Consider the following 25,310-nt stretch of genomic DNA (forward strand, 5'->3'; position numbering starts at 1 on the left):
ACTTCTCCCTTCTAAAGACAGATGGAATCTTTGAAGCCCCCCTATCCTATGTTAGCAGCACCTTAACAAGGTCAGATGTTGAGGGCTCCTAGTGTGACCTCTGTCTCCCACTAAGAATAGCCCACATACTGGTACCCAGTAGCCCCATCTCTCTGAACAAGAGGCAGAACATGCCAGTTCATAACCTTGCTTAGTTGCTCTGCAATGTGATCCCTGCCCTCGTTGGCCACACCCCCTGTTCCTGAGTTATAAGATCTTCTTTTCCCTCAAAGCCACCAGAGCACCAAGGCTTCCCCGGTCTTGATACTCAGCTGCTCATCCTCTTCTGGGTGCCTGTGGCTGGGCTACCAGGACAGTAGCTAGGGAAGTCACCCAAGATGGCATGGAATACTAACCTTCGGTGGCGACTGCCACTCACCTGTTTCATCTTACAGGTGGTCATGGTGGTCCTTTTTGGGGTGTTCGTGCGCTATGATCCTGAGGCTGATGCACACTGGATTGAGAAGAGGCACGGTAACATTTCCAGCGACATAGAGAATGACTTCTACTACCGGTATCCAAGTAAGTAAAAACACAGGATTTGCCTTCTAGGCAACCGACAAATCCTTCTCTGGTTCAATCTCTATTGAAATCTCTGACTGTACTTGGAAAATCTCCCTTCCTGAGTTTGGGACAACCCCTCCACCTCCACATTTGGCTTAAGCAACACCCTTTAAAAGCCTTCAGCACAAGGCAAATATTCTGGGCTCAGAAGGAGGCTCAGAAGGCACAAATGCCCAACTCTGTCCCCCTCATTCCCATAATCCACGTTCCACATACCTTCAAGATTTAAACTGGGGGGACCTCACTGGGATCTTAGTTCCAGGGTCTAGTTTCATTGTGAAGGAGGAATAGTGAAAAATGGTTGGCTAAAATAAGAGCAGAGGCAGAAGAGGCAGGGAAACAATGTTGAACTAATTTTCGTTTGTTTGTTTGTTATTTTTAGGCAATTGGGGTTAAGTGATTTGCCCAGGGTCACACAACTAGTAAGTGTCAAGTGTTTGGTCTGAGGCCGGATTTCAGGGCCGGTGCTCTATCCACTGCGCCACCTAGCTGCCCCTAAAGAAATGACTTTTTTTTTCTTTTTGCTTTTTTGGTGAGGCAATTGGGGTTAAGTGACTTGCCCAGGGTCACACAACTAGGAACTGTCATGTGTCTGAGATTGGATTTGAACTCATGTCCTCCTGACTCCAAGGCCAGAGCTCTGTCCACTGTGCCACCTAGCTGCCCCTGAACTAATTTTCAACCTCTCACTGCCCTTTACGAATGTTCTTTCTTTGACAGCAAACCTTGCCTTGTGTCTGATAGAACCAAGATACTTACTTACCTACTGTACCTGGAAAAATTCCTGGGGAATGGAAGAATTTGCATAGTCTGAAACTTCAGGACATAACAGTATTTAAAATACTGGGGGCGGGGGGCGGGGTGGGCAGCAAATTTTGGATTCAAAGGACCCAGATTTGATTCTGGCTATGCTACTTTGGGTCACCCATGCCAAATTACTTCACATCTCTGGGTCAAAATGATCGACTTAGACTAGGTGATCTCTAATTTGACCAGGTCAGGATTAGGGTCCATGGACAAGGGTTCTGTGGATAGATTTCAGGGGATCTATGAATTTGAATAGAGAAAATGACATCTTTGTTTGACCATCATTGGCTTCCTTTGCAATGCTATGTATTTTATTTTATGTATTTAACAACATTACTCTGAGAAGGGGTCCATAGGCTTTACCAGACTGACACCAAAAAGGTGAAGAATTCCTGAACTAGCTGATCTCTTGATCTTTTCCAACTAAAAATCTATGATCTGATGAGCTAAAAAAAAAAACAAAACCCAGCTTTATATTCTGTCCTGGACTAAACAGAATGTAGCAAGGGCATCTTCTTGACCTGGTCTCCCCCATATCCCTCTTTTATCCCCACAAACATCCTTATTTATTAGAAAGGATGGTGGCTACCCAGGGAATAGTTATTGGATTTGACATTAGGATATGTTAAAGACCCTACCTCACTCTTGGATTTTTGGTTTGTACACCTGCAAAGTGTTGACGAGGGTGGTCTTAGTAGGGTGCCACTCTGATGCTTGGGAAATACTGAGAGAACACTGGCAAAAAAGCCAAGGGCTACCAGTATTTGATTTGTGAGAATTTTATAGAAGTCCAGATCATGGCAGTAGTGGGGCCCAGAGGAAATGGAGACCACATTCTCCCAGTAATCCCATTTGTCTCAGTAGGGACCCAGAAGAAAACTCTTTTTTTTTTTTTTGGTCAGATTCTTGGCTTAAGCTTGGTAGGTAAGAAAGCTTTTTCTGCCAATCCTGAGAATGAATGAGTCAAAAAGGAGATTAGGTTTCAGATACCAGGACTCGGTGGGGAGTAGGTGTGGGGGAGGGAACTTTTCTTTTGTAGCATAGGAATCTTGTGTTTAGGATTAAAAGGTAAAGTCCATAGAGAGATATCCACACACCCATTACTTACCTAGGATACAAATAGTCCACAGGACATGTAGACATATATGTTACCATGTCTACAAAGACTTTAAGCAAAAATGTATGATAAGGTTCCTCTCTTTACCACATTCTTATCTTTCCTCTGGTCCTCTCACCTCAATCTGCCCTCACTCTCACTTCAACTGAGATAAAGTGAAAGGTCTTAACTCCACCTGTGGGTATTTGCATTTTAATGGGGGATCCTTGAAAAATAAATGCCAAAGGAATGAATCTCTAATGGTGAAATTTCAGATACTTTCTGGATAAGGACCAAAAATATCCCCTTCCTCTTCTAATACTATGCCAAACATGTAAACAGTCTAACTCTAACACTAACAGAGTTAATGTATGACTTGACGTCTCTGTCTTAAATGCTTGAATCAGAGGAACCAGACAGTACTGGAGATTCAGGATGGCTGTGGAACTGAAGGAAGGAAGGCATTGATCTTTTTCTACCAAACTGGTTTCTTGATTTCAGCTTTCTTTTCCTTCCAGTCAAGAGGGAGTGTAACCATTTTAATAGGTTGGGAGAGGCAAAGGTTTTTTTTTTTTTAAACTCATTCTCAATTCTTGGCAAGAGATTGCTAACACCTGTGCAGGAGCTTCATCTTCATCCGTTCAGTTCCCCGTCTTCCCCCTACCCCCAACCCCTCATTTGTGGGACTAGTTTTTCTCATTTGCTTTCCCTGGAGAGATCTGTTTAAGCAGGATCAGGTCATATAAAGAAGGGGTGGCAGAGAGGCTAGGCTTACCTATGATGTAGTCAGAGCAGCCCCTTGGGGAATACCTCTTGCAAATTTAACCTTAATCCCATAGTTAATTTGAGGGGATTTGCCACAGAGCTCTCTTACACAAGCCAATGGTCCCTGGGGAAGGCTAGGTCAGCTGAGGGCAATAGCTCAGAAAGGACTGATGTTGATAACAAAGTAGAGTGCAGTAGAGGATGAGAAAGAACCAGGATGGCTAGGGGTCTAGAGACATAAAAAGAAGAATTAAAAAAATAAAGGATCCTAGAAAAGAGACTTGGTGGAGGGGGAAAGGGATGGCGTAGTTTTGTTGCTGAGTCACAGACTCTTCGTGACTCTATTTGGGGTTTTCTTGGCAGAGATCCTGAAGCGGTTTGCCATTTCCTTTCCCAGCTCATTTTACAGAAGAAGAAACTGAGGTAAACAGGGTTAAGTGACTTGTCCAGGGTCACACAGCAAGTAAATATTTGAGGCTGGATTTGAACTCAGGAAGATGAATTTTCCTGATTCCCAGCCCAGTACTCTATCCATTGTGCCAATGGCATGGTAGTTATCCTTAAATATTTATAGACATAGTAAGAGGCAGCATGGCACAGGAGAATGAGCACCAGATTTAGAGTCAGTCATAGAATTCTGGGTTTGCTATTAAATCAATATCTGCATAACCTTGGCCAAATCATTTCCCCTCTCTGGGTCTCAGTTTTCTCATCTGCAAAATGAAGGGGTTAGACCAGATGACCTCTGAGGTCCCTTCCAGCTCTAAATCTAAATACATAATACTAGAGTCATTGGACTTATTCTGTGTTGCACTGGAAGTCAGCCCTGGTGCCAATGAGTAAAAGTTATAGGGAGGCAGATTCTGGCTTAATTGAGCAATTCTTCTAACAGAAGTAACCAACAATGGAAAGATCTTCACTAAAAGCATGTAAGTAGAAGTGGGATGTCACCTTGTCGGGAATATTAGAGTGACTTCCTGAGCTAGAGGTTAGACAAGATGTCCTGTAGAGAGAGCCTTCCAAATCCGCAATTCAATGAGTCCGTGACCCTCTCTGAAGCAGAACCATAACCAGAGCTAGAGTTAAACTGGGCTGCTCTCAAGATGCCAGATCTAGAGGGTGTCGATGGTGCTTGGTACTCTGGCAGAATCCAGCTGAGCACATAGCCAGAATAATGGGCCAAAATAGCAGGTGGGGGTGAGTGTCTCCCTGTTCAGTTCTGTGTCTCACTCCTCTGCTCCAGATCCCTCTCTTCCCCTCTGCCTGACTGTAGCCTCATGGCAGAGGCCCTGGTGCATGGCAACATTCCTTGACTGATGATACACTTAAGTAATCTGCTTGCCTGGAGCACAGTTTATGGTGGTTGCATAGGCATAAAAATTCCTAGATATACCTTGGTTTTGAAGTTGGGGACAGATACTAAGAATAAGGTAGGGAAGAGATGAGGAGATTCTGCTACTTGAATAAGAATATTGACATATTGACTGTCCGTAGAATTAACCTGGGGAAGTTAGAGCGAGCTCTGATTATTCCCTGAGGACCACCAACTGTTTGCCTGGTGCCATTCCAGCTCTGCTACTTACTAAACAAGTGACCTCAGGCAAATAACTTTCCACCTCTGGGCATCAGTTTCCTCATCTGTAGGTGGCTGGAGAGTTGGACCTGTAATCAGGAAGACCCAAGTTCCAATTCTAGCTCAAAAAGAGTACTAGCTGTCAATTACTTGAGAAAATCCACCTCGCTTGGCCTCAATTTCCTCATATATAAAATGGGGCTAATAATAGCACCCATATCACAGGTTTGTTGTTGAGGATCAAATGAAATCATGTGTGTAAAGAACTGTAGAATTGTAAAACCTTTAATCGCCATAGCAAATGGTAGCTATGAGGAAATAGTCTCTAACTCACCTTCCAGCTCTAAACCTTACTGGCCTACACTCAGTAACCTGAATGTTTGCAGCATTTAGGAGAAAGCAATGGTGGCCTGTTAGCACAGTGAACTGTCTCAGGGTCTGGAACCTTGAGGTCCAGCTGACCTGCTTTGTGGGGTCTGCCCCTTCACTGCCCTAACTATTTTTATTCACTGTCTCCCTCTTTCCCAGAATACCATCCCACTTCTCTCCACATATTTAAATCATACCCATTCTTTGAGACCTAGCTCAAATTTCTCTTTTTCCTTGAAGTCTTGCCTGATCACTCCAGGCCACATCTGCTTCTTTCTCTAAATCCTTGAGGCACTTACTGTACCTGCCACTGATCTTTGCACCTAATAATATATAACTTCATATTATTATCCAGTTGTTGACTATGCATATTAGGCATTTCTTTAGTCATAGCCCCCACTCTTAATGAGGCACGTGCCTACTGAAATGCTGAGTAATGATCGTCATCATAATAATTGAAAATAAGTATTTATGTAACATATCATAGTAACTGATCATCATAATAACTGATAATAAGTATTTATGTACAAGGTGTCTCAAAAGTCTTAGTGCAGTTTAAAGCTATTTTTAATAGCTTTAATAATAAGCTTATTATTAAATGTAATAAATAAGATAAAAATATTATATTTATATTGCATAAAGGTAAAATGTTAAATTATTAATTATAAAAATAAGCATTAATAACTTAAGCTACTTTTTTAAAAAGCTTAAAATGGCACTAAGACATTTGGGACTCCCTGTATAATATTCTAAAACTTACAAAGTACATAACTCATGCTAATTTGATCCTCTTAAAAACTCTGTGAAGTAAGTTGTTGTTGTCCTAGATGATGCCATGACTTGCAATTGACTTTGATTTGAATGAGGGAGCCCTGTGCAAAGTCACCAGGCTTCTCACTTTCTCCTCCAGAGCCATCTGGGTCCAGTGGCCTGATATTCATCAGGCTGACTGGAGATGGCCCAGGATGCAATGGGAGACCTTGGCCCTTTTAAGCTAAGGTCTTTTCTGGTTCTCACTTTGAGTGGGGCAACACCCATTCAGTGAATAGGCCTCTTTAAGAAATGAGTCAAAGGATGGCCCCTTTAATCAACAACAACCAAAAAAAAAAAAAAAATCAAACTGGGAGGAGAAGACCCTCAGGGTGGCTGGCCAAAAGAGAAGCAGTTACTATTTACATTCATTCTGAGCTAGGAGGGCCTGAAAAATAACCATTAAGTGGTGCTTGGGCAGGGACCTATTGTTGTCCAATCTATGAACTGCAGAGTGAACTGGGTTTCAGGCTTGGTCTTTGAGAAAGAAATCTAGCCAGTAACTACAACTGCTATTAGCCTCCCTCCCACCCCCACCCCCTTTTTAAAAAAATAAATCAGGAATTTAAAGCTCAGAAAGGTTATGACTTTCCTTTGCTCACAAAAGTAGCAAATGTCAGAAATGGGATTTGAACTTAGGTCTTGGCTATCTCCAAAGTCTAGGGTTTTTTCTTCTCTATCGAACTACCTCAAAATTCAGGTTGACAAATATTTTAACTAAATGATACTATAAAGGACATATGAAGAAAAATACTATCTTCATCCAGAGAAAGAACTGATAAATAGAAATATGTATAGAATAATTTTAGACACACACATATACACACTATTTGTGTCTAATGGTAGCCATCTCTCAGGTGGGATTGGGGGAGCAAAGAAAAAAAAAGAAATTTACATGATAACTCTATTATATATTTAAAAGGAATAGCAAATTGTACAAAATAGATTTGCAGTTTCATATGCAACCATCTTTTTTATTCTACTATGTTATGTAAATGCTTGTTTTATTCCATAAATTTCAAAATAAATAAATATACTATAGAATGAAGTTTTTGAATCTTCTACAAATTTCAGTTACCCTTTAGAGGTTGGAGAACCTGTGGCCTCGAGGTCACATGTGGCCTTCTAGGTCCTTGTTTTTACAGAACAAATCCTTTTAATTAAGGGGATTTGTTGTGTGAAATTTGGATTCAGTCAAAGGCACGCACTTGAGGACATGTATCTCCTCAAGGCAGCAAGTTTCCACCCACTGGGTCTAGATCTACATAACAAATTGATTGTACCATCCCCACTGCATTGCATAATAGAATTTAAGGTGATCCAACACCCTCATTTTATAATTAGAAAAACTGCTGCCCAGAGTTCAGTAGCTTGCCTGAGGTCAGACAAGCAGTAGGTAAAAGATCCATGATTTGAGCCCAGCTCCTCAGACTCAAATCCAGCGTTTTCCCCTCCAAACCACATTGCCTCTAAAGTAAATAACAGGCATTAAATAAAAGCTTTTTAAATTGAATTGAGAGGAAAGGGCCATAGGGAGAGAAGCCAGAACCATGACTGGAAACTTGCCTGTGGCAAACTGCCTGGCCTCTACTCTTCTATCTCTAACAGTGCCAGCTCAGAACGATTCACACAGGTAGGGACGGCAGGATGAACCTTAATCTGGAAGGACCAGATTTTTACAAATTTTATTTGTCAATTTAATAGCAAAGCCATGGGGGCAGTAGTTTTTTGTTTGTTGGTTTTAGAAAACTGGCCATTGGCCAAAAGCCAGAGAATTCCCCACCCCTGGCTAGTATTAAAAAAATTATAATCCTCATCAATATGAATAAATAATTAGTGCCTACTGTGTTCTAAAAATGAGTGATACAGAGATGTCTAAGACACAGTCCATGCCCTCAGGAAACTTATGATCCAGTTGGGGAGACAAGCTGTATATAAAAATATGAGCAACAATACAGGGAAATAGTAGTAAATATTAGAGGCAGGATTTGAACCAAGATCTATCTTGACTTTCAAGTCCAACTTAATATCACAATGCCCAGATAATAGTTAAGTTTGAGGAAAAGGAGTCAATGTAGAACCAGTGAACTGATCCTTCTTTTTCATCCTAATCATCATTGGATCACGAGAAAGCAGGAGGGCTTAGTCTTTGAGTAGTTTAGTAACAGACTTCTTGGGGGTTTTTTTTGTGTTTTGTTTTTAGGCAATTGGGGTTGAATGACTTGCCCAGGGTCACACAGCTATTAAGTGACAAGTGTTTGGTCTGAGGCTGGATTTGTACTCAGGTCCTCCTGACTTCAGGACCGGTGCTCTATCTACCGCGCCACCCAGCTGCCCCAGTAACAGCCTTCTTAGAACACTTGCCCCATAAATATGGAAACTTTCGTATATTATAACTAATGGAGGTAATTAACAGAAATAGAAGAGATTAATAAAGGTTGTCAAGAATATACAAAAGAACTGTACACACAGTGGTGTGGTTACTGATCTAGAGCCATACATTCTGGAGAATGAAGTCAAGTGGGCCTTAGGAAGCATTGCTAACAATAAGGCTAGTGGGGCTAAGCTATTTAAAATTCTAAAAGATGATGCTGTTGAAGTGGTGTACTCAATATGCCGACAAATTAGGAAAACTCAACAGTGGCCACTGTATTGGAAATGATCAGTTCATGTCGCAATCTTAAAGAAGGGCAAAGCCAAAGAATGCTCAAATTATTGAACAATTGTGCTAATTTCATGCACCAGCAAGATTATCCTTAAAATTCTGTAAGCTAGGCTTCAGCAAATGTGAACCGAGAATTACCGGAAGTGTAGGCTGGTTTTCAAAGAGGCAGAGGAACTAGAGACCAAATTACCAACATTCCCTAGATTATGGAGAAAGCAAGGAAGTTTCAGAAACACATCTACTCCTGCTTCATTGACTACACTAAAGCCTTTGACTGTGTAGATCACAACGAAATGTGGCAAGTCCTCAAAGAGATGGGAGTACCAGATCATCTTACTTGTCTCCTGAGGAACCTGTATGCGAGTCAAGAAGTAACAATTAGGCACAGTAGATAGACCACCGGCCTTGGAGCCAGGAGGACCTGAGTTCAAATCTGGTTTCAGATCAGATACTTGACACTTACTAGCTGTGTGACCCTGGGCAAGTTACTTAACCCCAATTGCCTTGCCAAAAAGAAGAAGAAGAAGCAACAATTAGAACTGAATATGGAACAGCTGGTTGGTTCAAGATTAGGAAAGGAGAACAACAAGGCTGCACATTGTCACCTTGTCTGTTTAACTTAAATGCAGAATATGCCACAGGAAATGCCAGGCTGATGAATCAAAAACCAGAACTAAAGTTGCTGGGAGAAATATCAACAATCTCAGATATGCATATTTTACCACTCTGATGGCAGAAAGCGAAGAAGACTTAAGAAGCCTCTTGAGGAGGGTGAAAGAGGAGAGCGTAAAAATAGGCTTGAAACTTAACATAAAAAAAAAAATTAAGATCAAGGCGTCTGGTCCCATCACTTCCTGGCAAACAGAAGGAGAGGAAATGGCAGCAGTGTCAGATTTTATATTCTTGGGCTCAAAGATCACTGCCAATAGTGACTATAGCCATGAAATTAAAAGATGTTTGTTCCTTGGAAGGACAGCTATGGCAAATCTGGACAGCATACTAAAAAGCAGAGACATCACCTTGCTGACAAAGTTCTATGTATTCAAAGCTATGGTTTTTCTACTAGTAAGATGTGGCTTTCTCTTGGGGAGGAAACAAACAAATATCCAAGACTGTAAGAGAACTCTCACTCCTTCAACTTGATGTAACCACAGGGTCTCCTCTCATCTTGCTCTAGAACTTGTGTTCCCAATATCTCCCACCTCTAATCCCTGTCCTGTAGAGAGAATAAGGCAGGATTCAAGACTGGGCTGATTTTTACTGAAGGACCTATTCTTGATTTCTTTTTAAATTTTAAAATTTTATTTCATTAAATATTTTCCAATTACATGTACATTTTTTAACATTCATTTTTTAAAATTTTGAGTTCCAAATTCTCTCCCTCAGCACCTCCCTCCTCCTTGAGAAGGCAAGCAATTTGATAGTGATCATACATGTGAAGTCATGCAGAACATATTTCCATATTAGTCATGTCGCAAAAGAAAACACAGCCAAAAAAGAAAAATAACATTTTAAAAAGAAAGTATACTTCAGTCTTCATTCAGAGCATCAGTTCTCTCTCTGGAGGTGGATAGCATTTTTCATCATGGGTCCTTTGGAATTATCTTGGATCATTGTTTTGATCAGAGAAGCCAAGTCTTTCACAGTTGATCATCCTTAAGTATCTCTGTGACTGTACAGTGCTCTCCTGGTTCTGCTCATTTCACTTGGCATAAGTTCATATAAGTCTTTCCAGGTTTTTCTGAGAGCATCCTGCCTGTCATTTCTTATGGCACAATTAACTCTTGATTTCTAAACCTATGATTCCCCCACCTCTGCTTCCAGATCCACATTTTGCTTCTTGGGTCTGTGTAGCCTGCTCTAGGAAAGTACATTGCCCTAAGCCTGGATTCCAGTGGCAGACAAGGTGATGAACCACGAGCGTGGACCTCTTGTCAAAGGCAGTTCAGGAGATCCATTCATTCATAATAAAGGGCTAGGGGCACAGAGAGATCAGAAATACTGAATAGCTGTGTTGCCTTTATAATAAGGGTTCCTGCTTTTCTTTCTTCAGGTTTCCAGGACGTCCATGTTATGATCTTTGTGGGTTTTGGCTTCCTCATGACCTTCCTGCAGCGCTATGGTTTTGGTTCTGTTGGTTTCAATTTCCTCTTGGCGGCTTTTGGAATCCAGTGGGCACTGCTGATGCAAGGCTGGTTCCACTCCTTCCATGATGGCTACATCCTCATCGGTGTGGAGAAGTAAGAGGGACTGGGTGACTGGAGCGGAAGGCATGGGTTCTGAAGGAGCTTTGGGGGAATGAACTAACCCTCTCAAACATCCTCCCATCATATTTTACAATCACAAAATCTGAAGCCAAAGTAAAAGAATTGAGAAAGATCCTAGCAATCATCATGTACTATTCCCTCATCTTATAATTCCATTAATCATATATTCTTCATGCATTTACTAGGGACCTACTATGTGCCAGGCATTGTGCTAGTTCTTGAGGCTGCCCATGAAAAAGTGAACTGGTATTTGCCCTCAAGGAGGGCATTCTACTAGAGGAAGAAACAACATGAACCCAAATAAATCCAAATAAAACATACCTAAAATAAACACAACACAGTTCTGTGGGATCAAGGGCACTGACAGCTGGAGGAATCAGGATAAGGTTTGAGCAAGAGTTGACACTTAAACTGAGGCTCAGAGGAAGCTTAGCACTGTGTGTGGCACATAGTAGGTGCTTGATAAATGTTTATTGAATGAATGAAAAGGAATAGATGATGAGAAATTGCATTCTAAGCGTGGGGAGGGTAGGTGGGCAGCTTGAACAAAGGCATGAGGGAAGGTGGGAGGAATGGAATGTCACATACAAATAACAATAAGCATCCAGAGATGTAAATGCAAGATGACTTGCTCAAAATCACATATTGTGACAGTGTCTAGCACAACTGCCCTATACATCTATCTCGTACATACTGACTCTAGGATTCAACAGATACACATATACTCCTCCCTGCACTGTCACCTAGCACATTTAATTCAATTCAACTTACATTTGTTTAAGCAATTACTATGTGCAAATGATTGCACTAGGCACTGGGAATTGTTGGGGGTGGGGGGGAACCATCAGTGGGATCTGGATGCTGCAAGAAGGTCTGGCCCTTCCTTAGGGAAAGTTGGAGAGGGATACTTATCCCACATTCTTTCTGTGTTGGGGTGTTGGGTCCTCTAGCCTCTTTGTAAGACTGAGTATTGCTCTAACAACATAAGAAATGCCACACTGAATCAAACATCTATCCAGCTCAGTATTTTGTTTAATAGTGGCACATGGGGATGTGTAGTGCTAAAGCATGGTTGCCCCTGATAACAGTCTCAAAAATCTAGTAGTGGAAGAAGTACTGGTCTAGGAATCAAGAAATTTGTAATTTCATCTCTCATTGATCCTCAATTTCTTCACATATGAAAAGGGAATTAGTAAGGTCTTCCCTGTCTACTAGTCAATATTGTTGTGATGATCAAATGAGATCATAGGAGGTGCCAGGCCTAGAGTGAAGAAGACCTGAATTTGTATCCTGCCTCAGAAATTTAGTAGTTATGTGACCCTGGACAAGTCACTTAACCTTTTGGCCTTGCCACTACACCCTAAAGATGACTGGGACTTTCCATTTGACTTGCAGCCAAAATCTTCTCTCCTACCCTCCTAGTTAAAGTATTACTTTCTTTGGTTCTGAAACCATCTCACCAACTTCAAGGCATGCGACCTAGTCTTCTATCCTGGGGTTTGATGAACAAATGTAAGTTCTTAGTCTTTAGTTGTATCTACTCTTTGCCTTTATCTTGAGGTTCCATTTAATGAGTACCTCCTGTGTTCATAGCCCTGTATGGAATATCAGGCCGAATCAGGCTTAGACCCTGTGCTTAAAGAGTTTAGGGTGCAAGTAGAAGAGTTGAGACGTCTATACCCATAGCTGTGAAGAAGGCAGGATGCAATAAGTCCCATAAGAGGTGAAACCAATTGTGATGGGAACTCAAAAGAGGGAGGGATCGCAGCTGATTAGGGAAGTCAAGAAAGGAGGAAGTCTCATTAGAGCAGGCCCTTGCAGTGAAGGGAATAATAAAGGGAATGGTGGAAAGACATTTTCATGATAGAGAAGGGCATAAGGAAAGGCATGGTGAATCATAGGCTTAGAGCAGGAAAGTACATTGGAGGCCCTCTAGTCCAGACCCCTCATTTATAGATGAGGAAACTGAGGCTGAGGATAGCTTACTTGCTCATGGTCACATAGCTAGTGAGTGTCAGAGGCAGGCTTTGAACCCAGGTCTTCCTGACTCCAGGCCCAGCACAGGAGAACTTGAAGACAATAGCTAGTCCATTTTGGCTGGAATGTAGGGCACATACAGAAGAAGGGTGGGCAATAACGTTGAACAAGGTAGATTGTCAGCCAGATCACAGAAGGTCTTGAATGTCCCGCTAAGCAGTTTGGACTTTAGCAAAAACTGAGAGCACAGCCGCTGTCCTGAAAGGATTTCCAGGGTGCCCAGACTCTTTGTCACCTCGGGATCCCATGCTATCTGGGGGGCCCAACGTAACTCACAAATTCCTCTGAACCTGTCTCCTTACAGCCTCATCAATGCAGATTTCTGTGTAGGCTCTGTCTGTGTGGCCTTTGGAGCTGTCCTTGGCAAGGTCAGCCCCATACAGCTGCTCATCATGACCTTGTTCCAGGTGACCCTCTTTTCAGTGAATGAGTACATCCTCCTCAACCTTCTCCAGGTGAGGTCACCGTGGCCTCGACGTGATTTTAATTTAGATGAACCAAAGCAGACCAGCACGATCCTGGCAGAAGCAGGACTCTAGTGGTTGGGTCTTCAGTCTAAGAGACTCATTTCCCCTCCTTTGTCTGGTCACCTCCTGATGACCTTTGGTCTGAGCTCAACTTCAGAATAAATCAGAGATTTATGTGAGTGGACAAAATGACAGGTGGGGCTACAGGGGAGAATGGGGAGAAAAGAGAGCCAAAGAAGAAAAGAACTTTGATGGTCCCAAGCCTATATCCCCTATCAGTCCAGGGCCGGGAACCTGCAGCCTCGAGGCCACATGCGGCCTTCTAGGTCCTTCGGTGCGGCCTTTTGACCAAGTTCAAGTTTTATAGAACAAATGCTTTTATTAAAGGGATTTGTTCTGTGAAGTTTGGATTCAGTCAAAGGACCTCACTTGAGGACCTAGAGGGTGCATGTGGCCTTGAGGCGGCAGGTTCCTTAACCCTGAAGCCTTTTGAGAATTGATTGACATTGACATCCTTCCTAGGGCCTCAACCTCTGTCCTTGGGGAGTGACTCAGACAAGTAAGGATTAACTCTCCATTTTCATGCCCAAGGTAAAGGATGCTGGTGGCTCTATGACCATCCACACATTTGGGGCCTACTTTGGACTTACAGTGACCTGGATCCTCTACCGGCCCAACCTGGCACAGAGCAAGGAGAGGCAGAGCTCTGTGTACTACTCAGACATCTTTGCCATGATTGGTGAGAGATTGAGCCCTGATATTGGCAGGGACCAGGGGTGGGCTTTATTTGACCTTTGAAATCTGTTCACCTGGCAACCTGGTGGGATGTTCAGCAACCAGCAGTACCCACCCTCCATTCCTGCCCTCCAATCTGAAACTCAGGAACTGTCTCTCCCAGCAGTGAACCTTCAGGTCATGGGATCTCAGAGATATCCATGGTGGTGAAGTGAAGACAGAGGGATTCTGGGGTTATTCATTCTCTCCCTGAAGCTCAAAGCTTCTGTCCCTTAGCCTGTTTACCTATGGAGCCTCATCCCACATTTTCTCCAATGTGTCCCATTGGCAGACACTGTAGTAGGCAGAAGTTCAGTATCAGGACTGGTGGAGGTGGCTTGTTATCCTGTGTATTATTTTTTCTATTTTATTAGAATTATTCTTCGTAGCATAAACTGTTTTAGTGCCTGCCTAACTTCCTTTGTACCAGGCACCTTGTTCCTGTGGATGTACTGGCCTAGCTTTAACTCAGCTGTTTCCAACCATGGAGATGCCCAGCACCGGGCAGCCATCAATACCTACTGCTCCCTGGCTGCCTGTGTGCTCACCAGTGTGGCCCTCTCCAGCGCCCTGCAACGGAAGGGCAAGCTTGACATGGTGAGTAGGAGGTAAGATGTGGGGAGGGTTCTGGTGTTTGGGAAACACAACTAGATGCCCCTTTGATATTTGGAGGGTTGGGATGATGTAAACCCAAAGTTGGACCAGTTGCAACTCAAAAAAATTCTCCCTAAGATGCCACAAGGATTTTAAGTCTGAATGAAAGCTTTTATCAATGCACTTGTCTTATTCCTACCACCTACTAATTTCATTGAGGATAGGTACAATTTCTTATTCACCTTTGTATACCCACCCAAAAGCTCTAGCGTGGGGCTTTACACATAGTAGGCACTCAGTAAATGGTGAATAAAAAAAAATTTTAAATCAAAATCAGAATTAGGTGACTATCTTAGATTGTGTGAGCTTATGAGTGGAAACCAGATGGACAATCAGAGGGTTGACATCTACTGATGTAGAGTAGGAGCTCAAACTCCTAATTCTAAGTAATATTGAGAGAGGAAAAAAAAGAGAGATACTAAGGCTAGCTCTAAACACAATTGTGAATGTGTCTTTGGAGCCTCGTGATGTTGCATACTGCCTTCTGGGCCACCTATTACTTTTTTCTTTCCTATGTTGTATCTCATTCTCTTCAGGCCAGACTCTCTGGATCCCTGTGCTGTCCAAGGTAACAACTAGACTAATACGTGCTTCTCTGTTAATACACTAAAGGAGACTCTTAAGGCCCTTCTACCCCTAGATAGTAAATGTGTATTTGGACAGTTTAACATGAGCCCTCTGGAGACAACATTCTACTCTGCTTTTCATATATTATGTTTCATGGACCCCAACTGTTCTGCAGCATGTGAATAAGGGTTTCACCAATAAATTTTGATAGCATTAATTTTTTTCCTTCTTAAATATTTGACATAATTGTACATAAATTATATAAAAATGTATGATACAAAACAAAATAATATTAAGTGTGATATTATAAGATAGGCTGAATTTTCTCTATTTTGTTCCAAAATTTCCCTGATCCAATCTACTTTAGGGCTATTTCCCAACAGAGTTGGAAGTCCATCTTACCCAATCCGTTAGAATCCATTTAATCCAATCCATTCTGAAATAAGAATCCTGTCTATGACATACCTAAGAAGTGGCCATCAGTCTCAGCTTGAAGATCTCTCATGAGGGAGAATGTCAGACAACTTATTCCACTTCTGGATAGCTCTGTGGTTGTTTTTTTCCTTGCACCAAGCCTAAATTTGCTTTTAAAGCTTTGACCCTATTGCTTCTAGTTCTATCCTCTGGGTCCAAGCAAAACAAGTCTACTCTTTCATCTGATAGACCTCCAAGTATTCCAAGACAGCTACCCTTCTTTTCCCTATGTCTTCTCTTCTCTAAACTGTGTATGCACAGTTCCTTTGATTGATGCTTGCTGAAACCTGTCACCATCCTCTGAACCCTGTCCAGCTAAATTGAAAGACACCATGATGTGTAGTGGAAAGAGAATTGAAGTGTAAGATATGAGATACAAGTCCTTTCTAAAATACAGTACCCAGAACTGAGCGTATTACTTCTAGATGATACTTCTAGATCAAACTTTATGAATTACATCAATATACTTCCAACACGAAAGTATTCCATGATCAGGGCTATACTGAAGCCAGCTCTTATCAGTTGTTAATCTTCTGTGTATTTGTACCTTGGAAATTGACAAATGCTGGTTTGATTTGTGGCACAGTACACAAGAATGCTGGACCTAGAGTCAGGAAGACTCCTCTTCCTGTGTTCAAATCTGGCCTCAGACACTTACTAGCTGTGTGACCCTCGGCAAGTCACTTAACCCTGTTTGCCTCAGTTTCCTCATCCATAAAATGAGCTGGAGAAGGAAATGGCAAACTATTCTAGTATCTTTGCCAAGAAAACTCCAAATGGGACTGTGAAGAATGGGACATGATTGAAATGATTGAACAATAACAACAAAGCTTGATTTATTGTTTTGTTGATTGCCTAGACTTCAGAAAGTGATGGAGAAAAATGTTAATAATGTAAAGTAAACCTAAAAGTGTGTCATGTACATAATTTTCCTGCCAGAGAGCCGGTCAATAAACATTTACCAGCACCTCCTTGTCCATGACCAAATTATTTTGAGAAAGATTGGCTAAATCCATTAGTGATGCTAATGGTAACATTTCAGTTCAAAGGGGAGATGAGGGCAGAACTCAGGCTGGGTTGGGAATTATGCAACTTTGGGGCTGGTAGTATACACTCTATACCGGTGTGTATACACCTATGTATGCATTCTTTCCTACTAACCTTCATGAAAATGAAACCATATTGTATACACCTATATATGCATTCATTTATACTAACCTTCATGAAAATAAACCCATATTGTGTACACCTATATATGCATTCGTTCCTACTAACCTTCATGAAAATAAAACCATATTGAAACAATCCAGTCCTCTAGAATTTACCATACTACACAGATACACTGATGTGGTCACATATAAAGGGTTGACATAGGAATACATGCATATAGAGTAGACAGACAAATTGGAGTGGTTATATACATATATGCAAGACAAAAGAATCTGAACACAAGTCTGTAGTCAACTGCACTGCTTTGTGTTTATAGGATTAACCAATATCTTTGGCTTTCTTGACTGAATGTCTATTCTGGCCCGTTTAAATGGACATTACCAAGTTGCCATGGCCCTAAGCCCTAGTTCTGCTCAATTCAAGGCTGAGATTTCCTGTCTGTAGCAATGATTCTGTTTCCCTTCCCCAACAGGTTCACATCCAGAATGCAACACTTGCTGGTGGCGTGGCTGTGGGGACAGCAGCTGAGATGATGCTCATGCCCTATGGTTCTCTTATTGTTGGCTTCATCTGTGGCATTGTATCCACCGTGGGCTTTGTCTACTTGACGGTAAGGGCTGCCTAATGGTGGTAGAGAGGAAGGAGAGATATAAAGGAAGAAAAATAAGGGATGAAAGGGGGAGGATCATGATGAAGGAATCATTTCTAGATGGGGACAGGATGATTCTGGACTCCCCAGTTCTGGGCTTTGGTGGCATCTCCATTGCCAGACACACCGTCAGCACTTTTCTCTCCCTAGCCATTCCTAGAGTCTCGGCTGCGTATCCAAGACACCTGTGGCATCAACAATCTGCATGGCATGCCAGGCATCATCGGGGGCATTGTAGGTGCTGTCACTGCCAATGAAGCTAGTATAGCTGTCTATGGACAAGAAGGGTGAGGTGGGGATGGGATACAGGGGATAGGGAAGATCTGGGTCCCCCTTGACTTTTGTTTCTCCATTAACTCATTCCTGGCCAACCCCAACTCCCTATAGGCTCACTCCCCCAATGTTTCTTAGGGGCTTCCCATCTTTTTCTTTCTAGCTATTCTTTTATTGTTTCAATTTAATTCTTCAAACATTTATTAAACTATTATGGGCAAATCACTGTTGGGTGGACATCCAGAGGCAAAAATGATTCTACTAGATTCCTCCTCCTTCCATCCTACACTCCAGTTTGAGTTTCTGGGAATCCTGACATAGAACTTTAGAATGTTAGAACTAGAAGGAAAGTAGAATCACTTAGCTCAATTCCCCTCTCATTTTAAGTTGAAAAAACTGAATTCCAAGCATTGAGAATCTATGATCTTGGTGGCCATTTAAACATAGAGGCATTAGCCATGAAGGAAGCAGGTTACCATCAACACCAAACATTTATTGAGTCCCTATTCTGCTTAGGACCCCAGAGGTTCAACCCCACTCGTGTCTTAGCTTACTTGGGGGGGGGTTTCCGTTTTCCCCTCTAGGCTCAAGAAAGTCTTTGACTTTGAAGGCTCCAAAAGTGGATGGAGCCCTCGAAAGCAGGGCCAATACCAGGCAGCAGGCATCTTTGTGTCTCTGGCCATGGCCTTTGTGGGAGGTGCCATAGTAGGTGAGTTATTGGGGGTGTATAAGGGAAGGGAAGGCTTTGGTACCTATGGGGATGTATGAAATGGCTGTAAGTTGCATTTGGGATGAAATGGGAACTATAGGATATTGATTCGGAGAAAAGTTACATTTAGACTGTGGATTACTATAGAAACCATTCTTTATTTCCCTGTTAGAGTGGCAGCAATATGTAGTGGATATGGTATTGGACTTGGAATCAGGAAGAACTGGGTTAGAATCCTGCTTCAGATACTAGCTATGAAACCCGGGGCAAGTGACTTAACTCTACAAACCTGAGCTTCCTTCTCTGGAAAACGGGGAGTATTTATCAAGATCCTACTGTATGCTGGGCACTGAGGGTAATAACACCTGTGGTACCTGCTTCACAGGTTTTGTTGGAGACTCAGGTTAAATGAATGTATGCAAAAGAGCTTCACAAACACTGAAGTGTTATGTAAATGTCAATTATTCTTTCCTCTTTGGGGATCTGGGCCTCACTTTTCCATTCTGTATCTTGCTGTTGCCACCCTGTGGCTCATTTTGGTATTACAATGGCACCGGCTCCCACTTCAGTGGAGGATGAGAAATGAATTCCTGTCTGCTAATTGACAGAATATGAATCCTGGGAGGTATATATTCACTCCTCTAAACCAGTCTACTTATTTTAAAGAGGAGGAAAACTGAGTCCCAGGGACTTGTTCAAGGTCACAAAACTTATTAATGATAAAGCCGACTCTGGAACCCAAGTCTAATGAACTTTCCCACTAGAGATGAAGAAACTCATCACACCACCTGCCCAAGAGCCAGACAGGATAGACCAAGATGAAAGGTGCCTCTAAAGGAAGTGAACCCCACTCTTATTCTCTGCTTCAGTTTCTAAGCACATACTGTGTCCAGGGCACTGTGCTTGAAGCTAGGGGATATAACAAAGATTAAATAAATCAAGGTCTTTGCCTTCATGGAGATTCAAATCTAGGAAGGGGGAAAGGACAAGCATACAAAATGCTGTGAGGCATTGTAGATAGAGAACAGGCCTCAGAGCAAGGAAAAGCTGGGTTCAAATTCCACTTCTGACATATGCTGGCTGCTATGTGACTCTATGAGCCGCTTCTCAGTGCTCTAGGCAACTCTCTCAAACCATAAATTACAGAAGGTGTGGACCTACCCTTGTAGAGGAAGTTTCCTCTTCGGGGAGTTCCCTACATCAATGAAATCATGGTCCAGTCCCTATCCTCATTCCCAAATTAATTAATCACTACAATGTCAAATGACACATGAGAATTGCCTAAGAAGGAAATTGCTATGCAAGTTTTGTTTGTTAGGGTTCAGAGCGTGGGAATTATTGCTGATATTGAAGGATCAGGGAAGGCTTCATGGAGGAAGTAGCATTTCAGTTGAGTAGGATTTTTTTATTTTTGTTGTTGTTGAGTCATTTCAGTTGTATACAACTCTTTGTGATCCCATTTGGGATTTTCTTGGCTGTGATACTAGAGAGGTTTGCCATTTCCTTCTCCAGTTCATTTTACAGATGAGGAAACTGAGGCAAACAAGGTTAAGTGAATTGCCCAGGGTCACATAGCTGTAAGTGTCTGAGGCCACATTTGAACTCAGGTCCTCCTGACTCCAGGCCCAGTGTTCTATCCAGTGCACCACCTAGATGTCTATTGAGTAGGAGAGGTAGAATTAAAACAGGTGAAAGACGAGAAGTAAGAAGGTAGAGATGGGCTCCCAAACCTATGGGATGAACCAGAACATGGCAGTAAGATTCCATGGAAATGTACAAATTCACCAGAGTATAGTGCACATGGAGGAACTGGACTGAAGCTCATGTTGAAGGAAATAGTGTGAGGTCAGGCTGGAAAGGGTGGGGGGTGGTGGGGTGCAGATTGTGGAGAGTCTTGAATATATGGCTATTTCCATGCTCCTCATATATCTACATAGGCAGAGCCTGGCCTAAACTGGCTCTCAGCAGAATAGGCTGGGTGAGAGCCCTGGAATAAGAGCATTCTCAGAAAGGGAGTGGGACAAGAGAAGAAAGACTTGTTTATTCTCTTCATTTGACTCTATCTTGGGTGGTTTTATTTTAAGGCTTTATTTTGAAACTTCCATTTTGGGGACAACCTGCAGATGAAAACTGCTTTGAGGATGAGGTCTATTGGGAGGTAAGTGTCAAAGGATGAGCAGTCCTTTTCCAATCCAGCTATATTGGTGCTTTCATTTTATAAAGCTAGGAAATAACTGACTGTGGCCAGGATGATGGACAGAAACTTGGTCACCAGGTGATGTCCTCCTTAGCTACTGGGGATTGAGGAAGCAAAAATGCTCTTTTACTCTCAGAATCTTAGGGGCAAGAGGAAAGTCTATTTCTGGGCCTCTTAATATATCCAGGGTAACACAAAATGGGTGCTAATTAAAATGATTCCCAAGAGATATATGGTGTGGTTCCAGATATTCAGGGCAGAATTATAAGTAAAATATGGAATAGAACTTCATTATTTCAGACTTTATTAATCTGGAATTTGAAATTAGATAATTTCAAATTAATCAGGGATAATCAGTTAAGAGTTTTTCTCACTCTTATCTATTTTCAAAAAGGTTTTCCTAAGTAAATTAATTTCACTGAATTCAAAAAACTCTTACTGAGTTTCTCCTAGGCATAAAACTTTAATATCTGTCCACTTTAATATCTTTTACTCAGAAAGATCACAACCTCTCTATAACCTAGTATAACTATAATTGTAACTATACATATACAACCATCTTCTGTCATCCTTGCATGACCAAGGAAACCTTGGGGGGAGGGGACCTACCTGCTAGCTGTGGGTAAGAGAAGGCTTACCTAGCATTAATAAAGTTCCTGTGTTCTAGACCTGATTGTGAACTCAGATGGGCTAATATATCTGTGTATTAACCATGTTACTATAAGTTATCGTATATATTACTATATTAGCTAAATACTCATCTATATACCTACTCTATGGTATACAGTAACCAAGTTCCTGTGTTCTAGACCTTGACTGTGAACTCAGGTGGGCCAATATATCTGTATATTAACTATATTACTATAAATTATATGTATATTGCTACATATTAGCTAAATACCCACCTATATATCTACTATATGGCATTCAGTAGTCAATCAACAGAGCATAAGTCATTAAGGCTTGCCCTAAGCTTGAACAGTAATAGGCAAGGTAAGAGGCTAGGGGTTCAGGTGGTCCAGACAAAAGCTAAGGGCTTTTCAGCTAACAGTCACTGGGAACAGACTAAGAGATAGAAAGTCCAGGAGATCAAGACAAAGACCCCAAAGTAGGTCAGAAATCGATGAAGAATCAGTAAGCCAGGGAGTCACTTGAGTGACTCATGGTACCAGTGATCAGACTAAAGGCTGCCAAACTGACATGTAAGCAAGGGGTGTCTGCGTAAGGGGCCCAGACTCTTTGATTGGACAGGAATTGAAGTTAGGATATGTTGTGGATATGTTAGTCTACAAGTTTGAGCACTAGAGTAGCTGCAGCTGGATGAGGAATTAGGCAATTGATAGAGGCTGTGGCAAGGGAGAGAAAGACCTGATAATACATCAAATTACAAGTCATTCTTTCCAAGTCATGAAATAAAATCCCCAGAAGACTCTTATCTCAGTTCTCCATACCCAATGTATTAATATATATATATATGTGTATATATGTATATATACACACACATATGGATATATATGCCTAAAGTACATAAAAGCAGTAAGACTACTTTTAAAAATATAGTACTATTCAGAATCTCTGCTATTTTCTCCCAATTAGTCCAAATTAGTATGGTTTGATTCTGAGCATGAGATGGACACCATTACCTTTGTCAAAAAGCTCCTCTCTGGAAGTATAGTACAACAGAAAGTCTGCTGAATTTGGGATAAGAACCCCTGGGATTAAATCCAAGCTCTGCCATTTACTCCCTAGATGATCTTGGGTGGGGGAGTCAATTAATTTCTCTGGACCTTAGGTTGATCATCTGTTACGTAAGGGGGTGGGACTAAATGACCTCTTAGGTCCTTCCCAGCTCTAAATCTGTGATCGTATGAATATGTTATACTACTTTTTTTCTTACTAACCAAAAATGTGAACTGTTATCTGTGGAGGCTTTCAGTAAAAAAGAACGTCCACATTACCTTTAATTCTGCCCTGAGTAACTGGAATCTGGCTCTTGGGAGTCATCTTAACTAGCACCTGCACTTCAACACCTCCAGGAAAGGTGGGATATTCAATCTTCAACATAGACACCTATGCAACTATTAGTCTCTCTAGTTGTACTGGCTGCTTAAAAATTCAGAGCTGAACCTATTTTAGATTACAGCTAAAACGAGAAGGAGATGTATTAGTCTCATGAGTCCTTTTATGTAACCAGCTGTAATATGTTACCTCTTCTTACCCTCAGAAACTCAGTCTAATTTTGTTCTGTTTTGACCTTCATAATTTATTTTAAAGATCACATTACACCTATCTTTGCTCTGTAAGTCTTTCAATGGCCTCCGGCCAAAAGCAATAAGACATAAAATCTTGATCTAGCAAAAGTTCTAAAAGTGAAGTTTGTCCCCATAGACCACTAGACTGAAGTTTGCTTTGATCCTGAGCATGAGATGGATTTATCTGATGGGAAGATGTCAATTCAGAGATGTGTAATATGCTAAGTGACCACAAGGTGGCACCTGTGACATACCATATGCCTAGTGTGGAGGGTTTCCCCCCCCCACCAGGTACAGCCCTTCACAGCAACCACCATAGAGCAATAGGAAAGGATTAGGAGAGAGTATGTTGAGGTGGCCTAATGACCTCTTTATGCAGGTGCCTGAAGCTGAGAAGAGCAACAGCTACCATCATGAGGATACTACCCTCAAGCCTATGGCATCATAACACAGATACCCACTACCTGTGGAAGAGGAGCAGGTGGGAGTGTGCCTTGATGTGGAATTTCTCTGGTTTGGGGAAGCCCCATGAAAGCAGGCCCATTCTAGGAGAAAGGCAAAGTACAGCCTGGACCCTACAAAAGAGCAGACATAGACTTGCAAATGGACCACAGAATTGATAGTATCAGCAGAACATGATCAGTCAGAGCTGGGCTCCATCACCCAACCTTTCTAGTCCAAGGTCCACAACCCCAGAACCAGCCTAGAATTGAGCTGGCCTCTTGAAGTAGGGACATGGGATGAACAGCCATTTCTCTTGTTAAACTCTACCTGCCGCTGTCCCTTGGAATTTGGGGATCTCTTGGATGGCAAATCAAAGAAGAAAAGAGAGAGGAAGAATGTGGGTATTCTTTTGGGGTAGAAGGAGTGCAGCCTTTTACCACTCTACCTGGGTGGTAGTCAATCTGTCAACAAGCACTTAACTGTCTTAAGCATTCACGTGTGCCAGGCACTGTGTTGGAGATACAAAGAAAGGCAAAACTGTTTCCTGACCTTAAACTCACATTCTGATGGCAGAGACAACATGCTAATAACTATGAATGTGCAAGATATCTATCAATCTATCTGTATGTATGTATGTGTGTGTGTGTGTGTGTGTGTGTGTGTGTGTGTGTGTGTGTAGTGTCAATGAAAGGCAATCTCCAAGGGAGATTTCCACTTGGAAAGGCTTCCTACAAAAGATGGGATTTGTGCTGAGTCTTAAAGGAAGCAGGGATGTGCTGATCCTTAATTCTCTTGTGGTGTGTGGTGTGATACATTTAGTAATGAGCTTCACACATATTGGACATCTGGTAAACGTGAGGGAAAGCACTGGATTTTGGAGACTTGGGCCCAGGGTTCTATTCTGACCTTTATCACTTTCTAGTTATGCCATGCTAAGCGGGCCATTTCACTTTCCTTCATTTATAAAATGGAGGGTACTAATACCTACCCTGCCTACCTCATAAGATTGTTGTGAGGAACCTTGTTGTGAAACAACAATCTTGTGAGGAACACATGAGCTAAGAGAGGGACATGTAAATGTAAGGCATTGTTATTGAATCCTGCTGATGCTTTGGAGCTGAGAAATTTATCTGTAGGTCTTGAAGGTGGCTAGGCCTTCAGCAGAGGCCAGGATTGTGTTCAACAGATAAAAGGCTTGGGGGATCCATCAAGGTTAGGTATGTAGGGGATCAGAGGGTAAAGGGAAAGGTGAGCAACTGCCTTCTTAACCCTCTTTTTAGAGGAAGAGTAAAGTCAGCAGGGTCCCCAAGAGTTAGGGTCCCTAGCTTTCATAGCCCTCTGGGCTCCAGTAGGGCAGTAGACATGTGACAAAGTATTTTTGGCTTCTTTCAACTGCAGGCCTCCTTTGGACCATCTCAGTCTTGGTGACCTCAGGAATGAGAGTATGTTTTTCCTGGGAGCCAGACTTGATGCACTGACATGCTCCCCACCTCCACCCTCTGGATTCTCAACCCATCCACTTTTCTACCTTCAGTCTCCTACCTCCAAGCACAGGATTTTTGACTCTTCAAAGAATCTCCAAGGCAGAGATTGACATGCTGCCTGGGAGAAGTCTGAGTACAGAGGAAGAGGAACAGATAAGGGGGGGGGGGGGAGTAACCTGAGATTGGGTTCTAGAGGGATGGGAA

General features: G+C 42.1%; 1 protein-coding gene across 1 annotated transcript; it reads left to right on the forward strand.

Annotated features, from left to right (window-relative positions):
• Nucleotides 1-259: 259 nt before the first annotated feature.
• On the forward strand, nt 260-25,293 carry RHCG (Rh family C glycoprotein). Its single transcript, XM_027851464.1, has 11 exons — nt 260-561; nt 10,742-10,928; nt 13,297-13,447; nt 14,051-14,198; nt 14,664-14,830; nt 17,571-17,708; nt 17,898-18,034; nt 18,605-18,729; nt 20,814-20,887; nt 23,558-23,659; nt 25,021-25,293. The coding sequence occupies exons 1-10, from the start codon at nt 378-380 to the stop codon at nt 23,624-23,626; spliced, it is 1,380 nt and encodes a 459-aa protein (XP_027707265.1). The 5' UTR covers nt 260-377; the 3' UTR covers nt 23,627-23,659; nt 25,021-25,293.
• Nucleotides 25,294-25,310: the final 17 nt, after the last annotated feature.

Source organism: Vombatus ursinus, unplaced genomic scaffold (assembly GCF_900497805.2).
Source record: "Vombatus ursinus unplaced genomic scaffold, bare-nosed wombat genome assembly UNPS02009205.1, whole genome shotgun sequence".
Lineage (NCBI taxonomy): Eukaryota > Metazoa > Chordata > Mammalia > Diprotodontia > Vombatidae > Vombatus > Vombatus ursinus.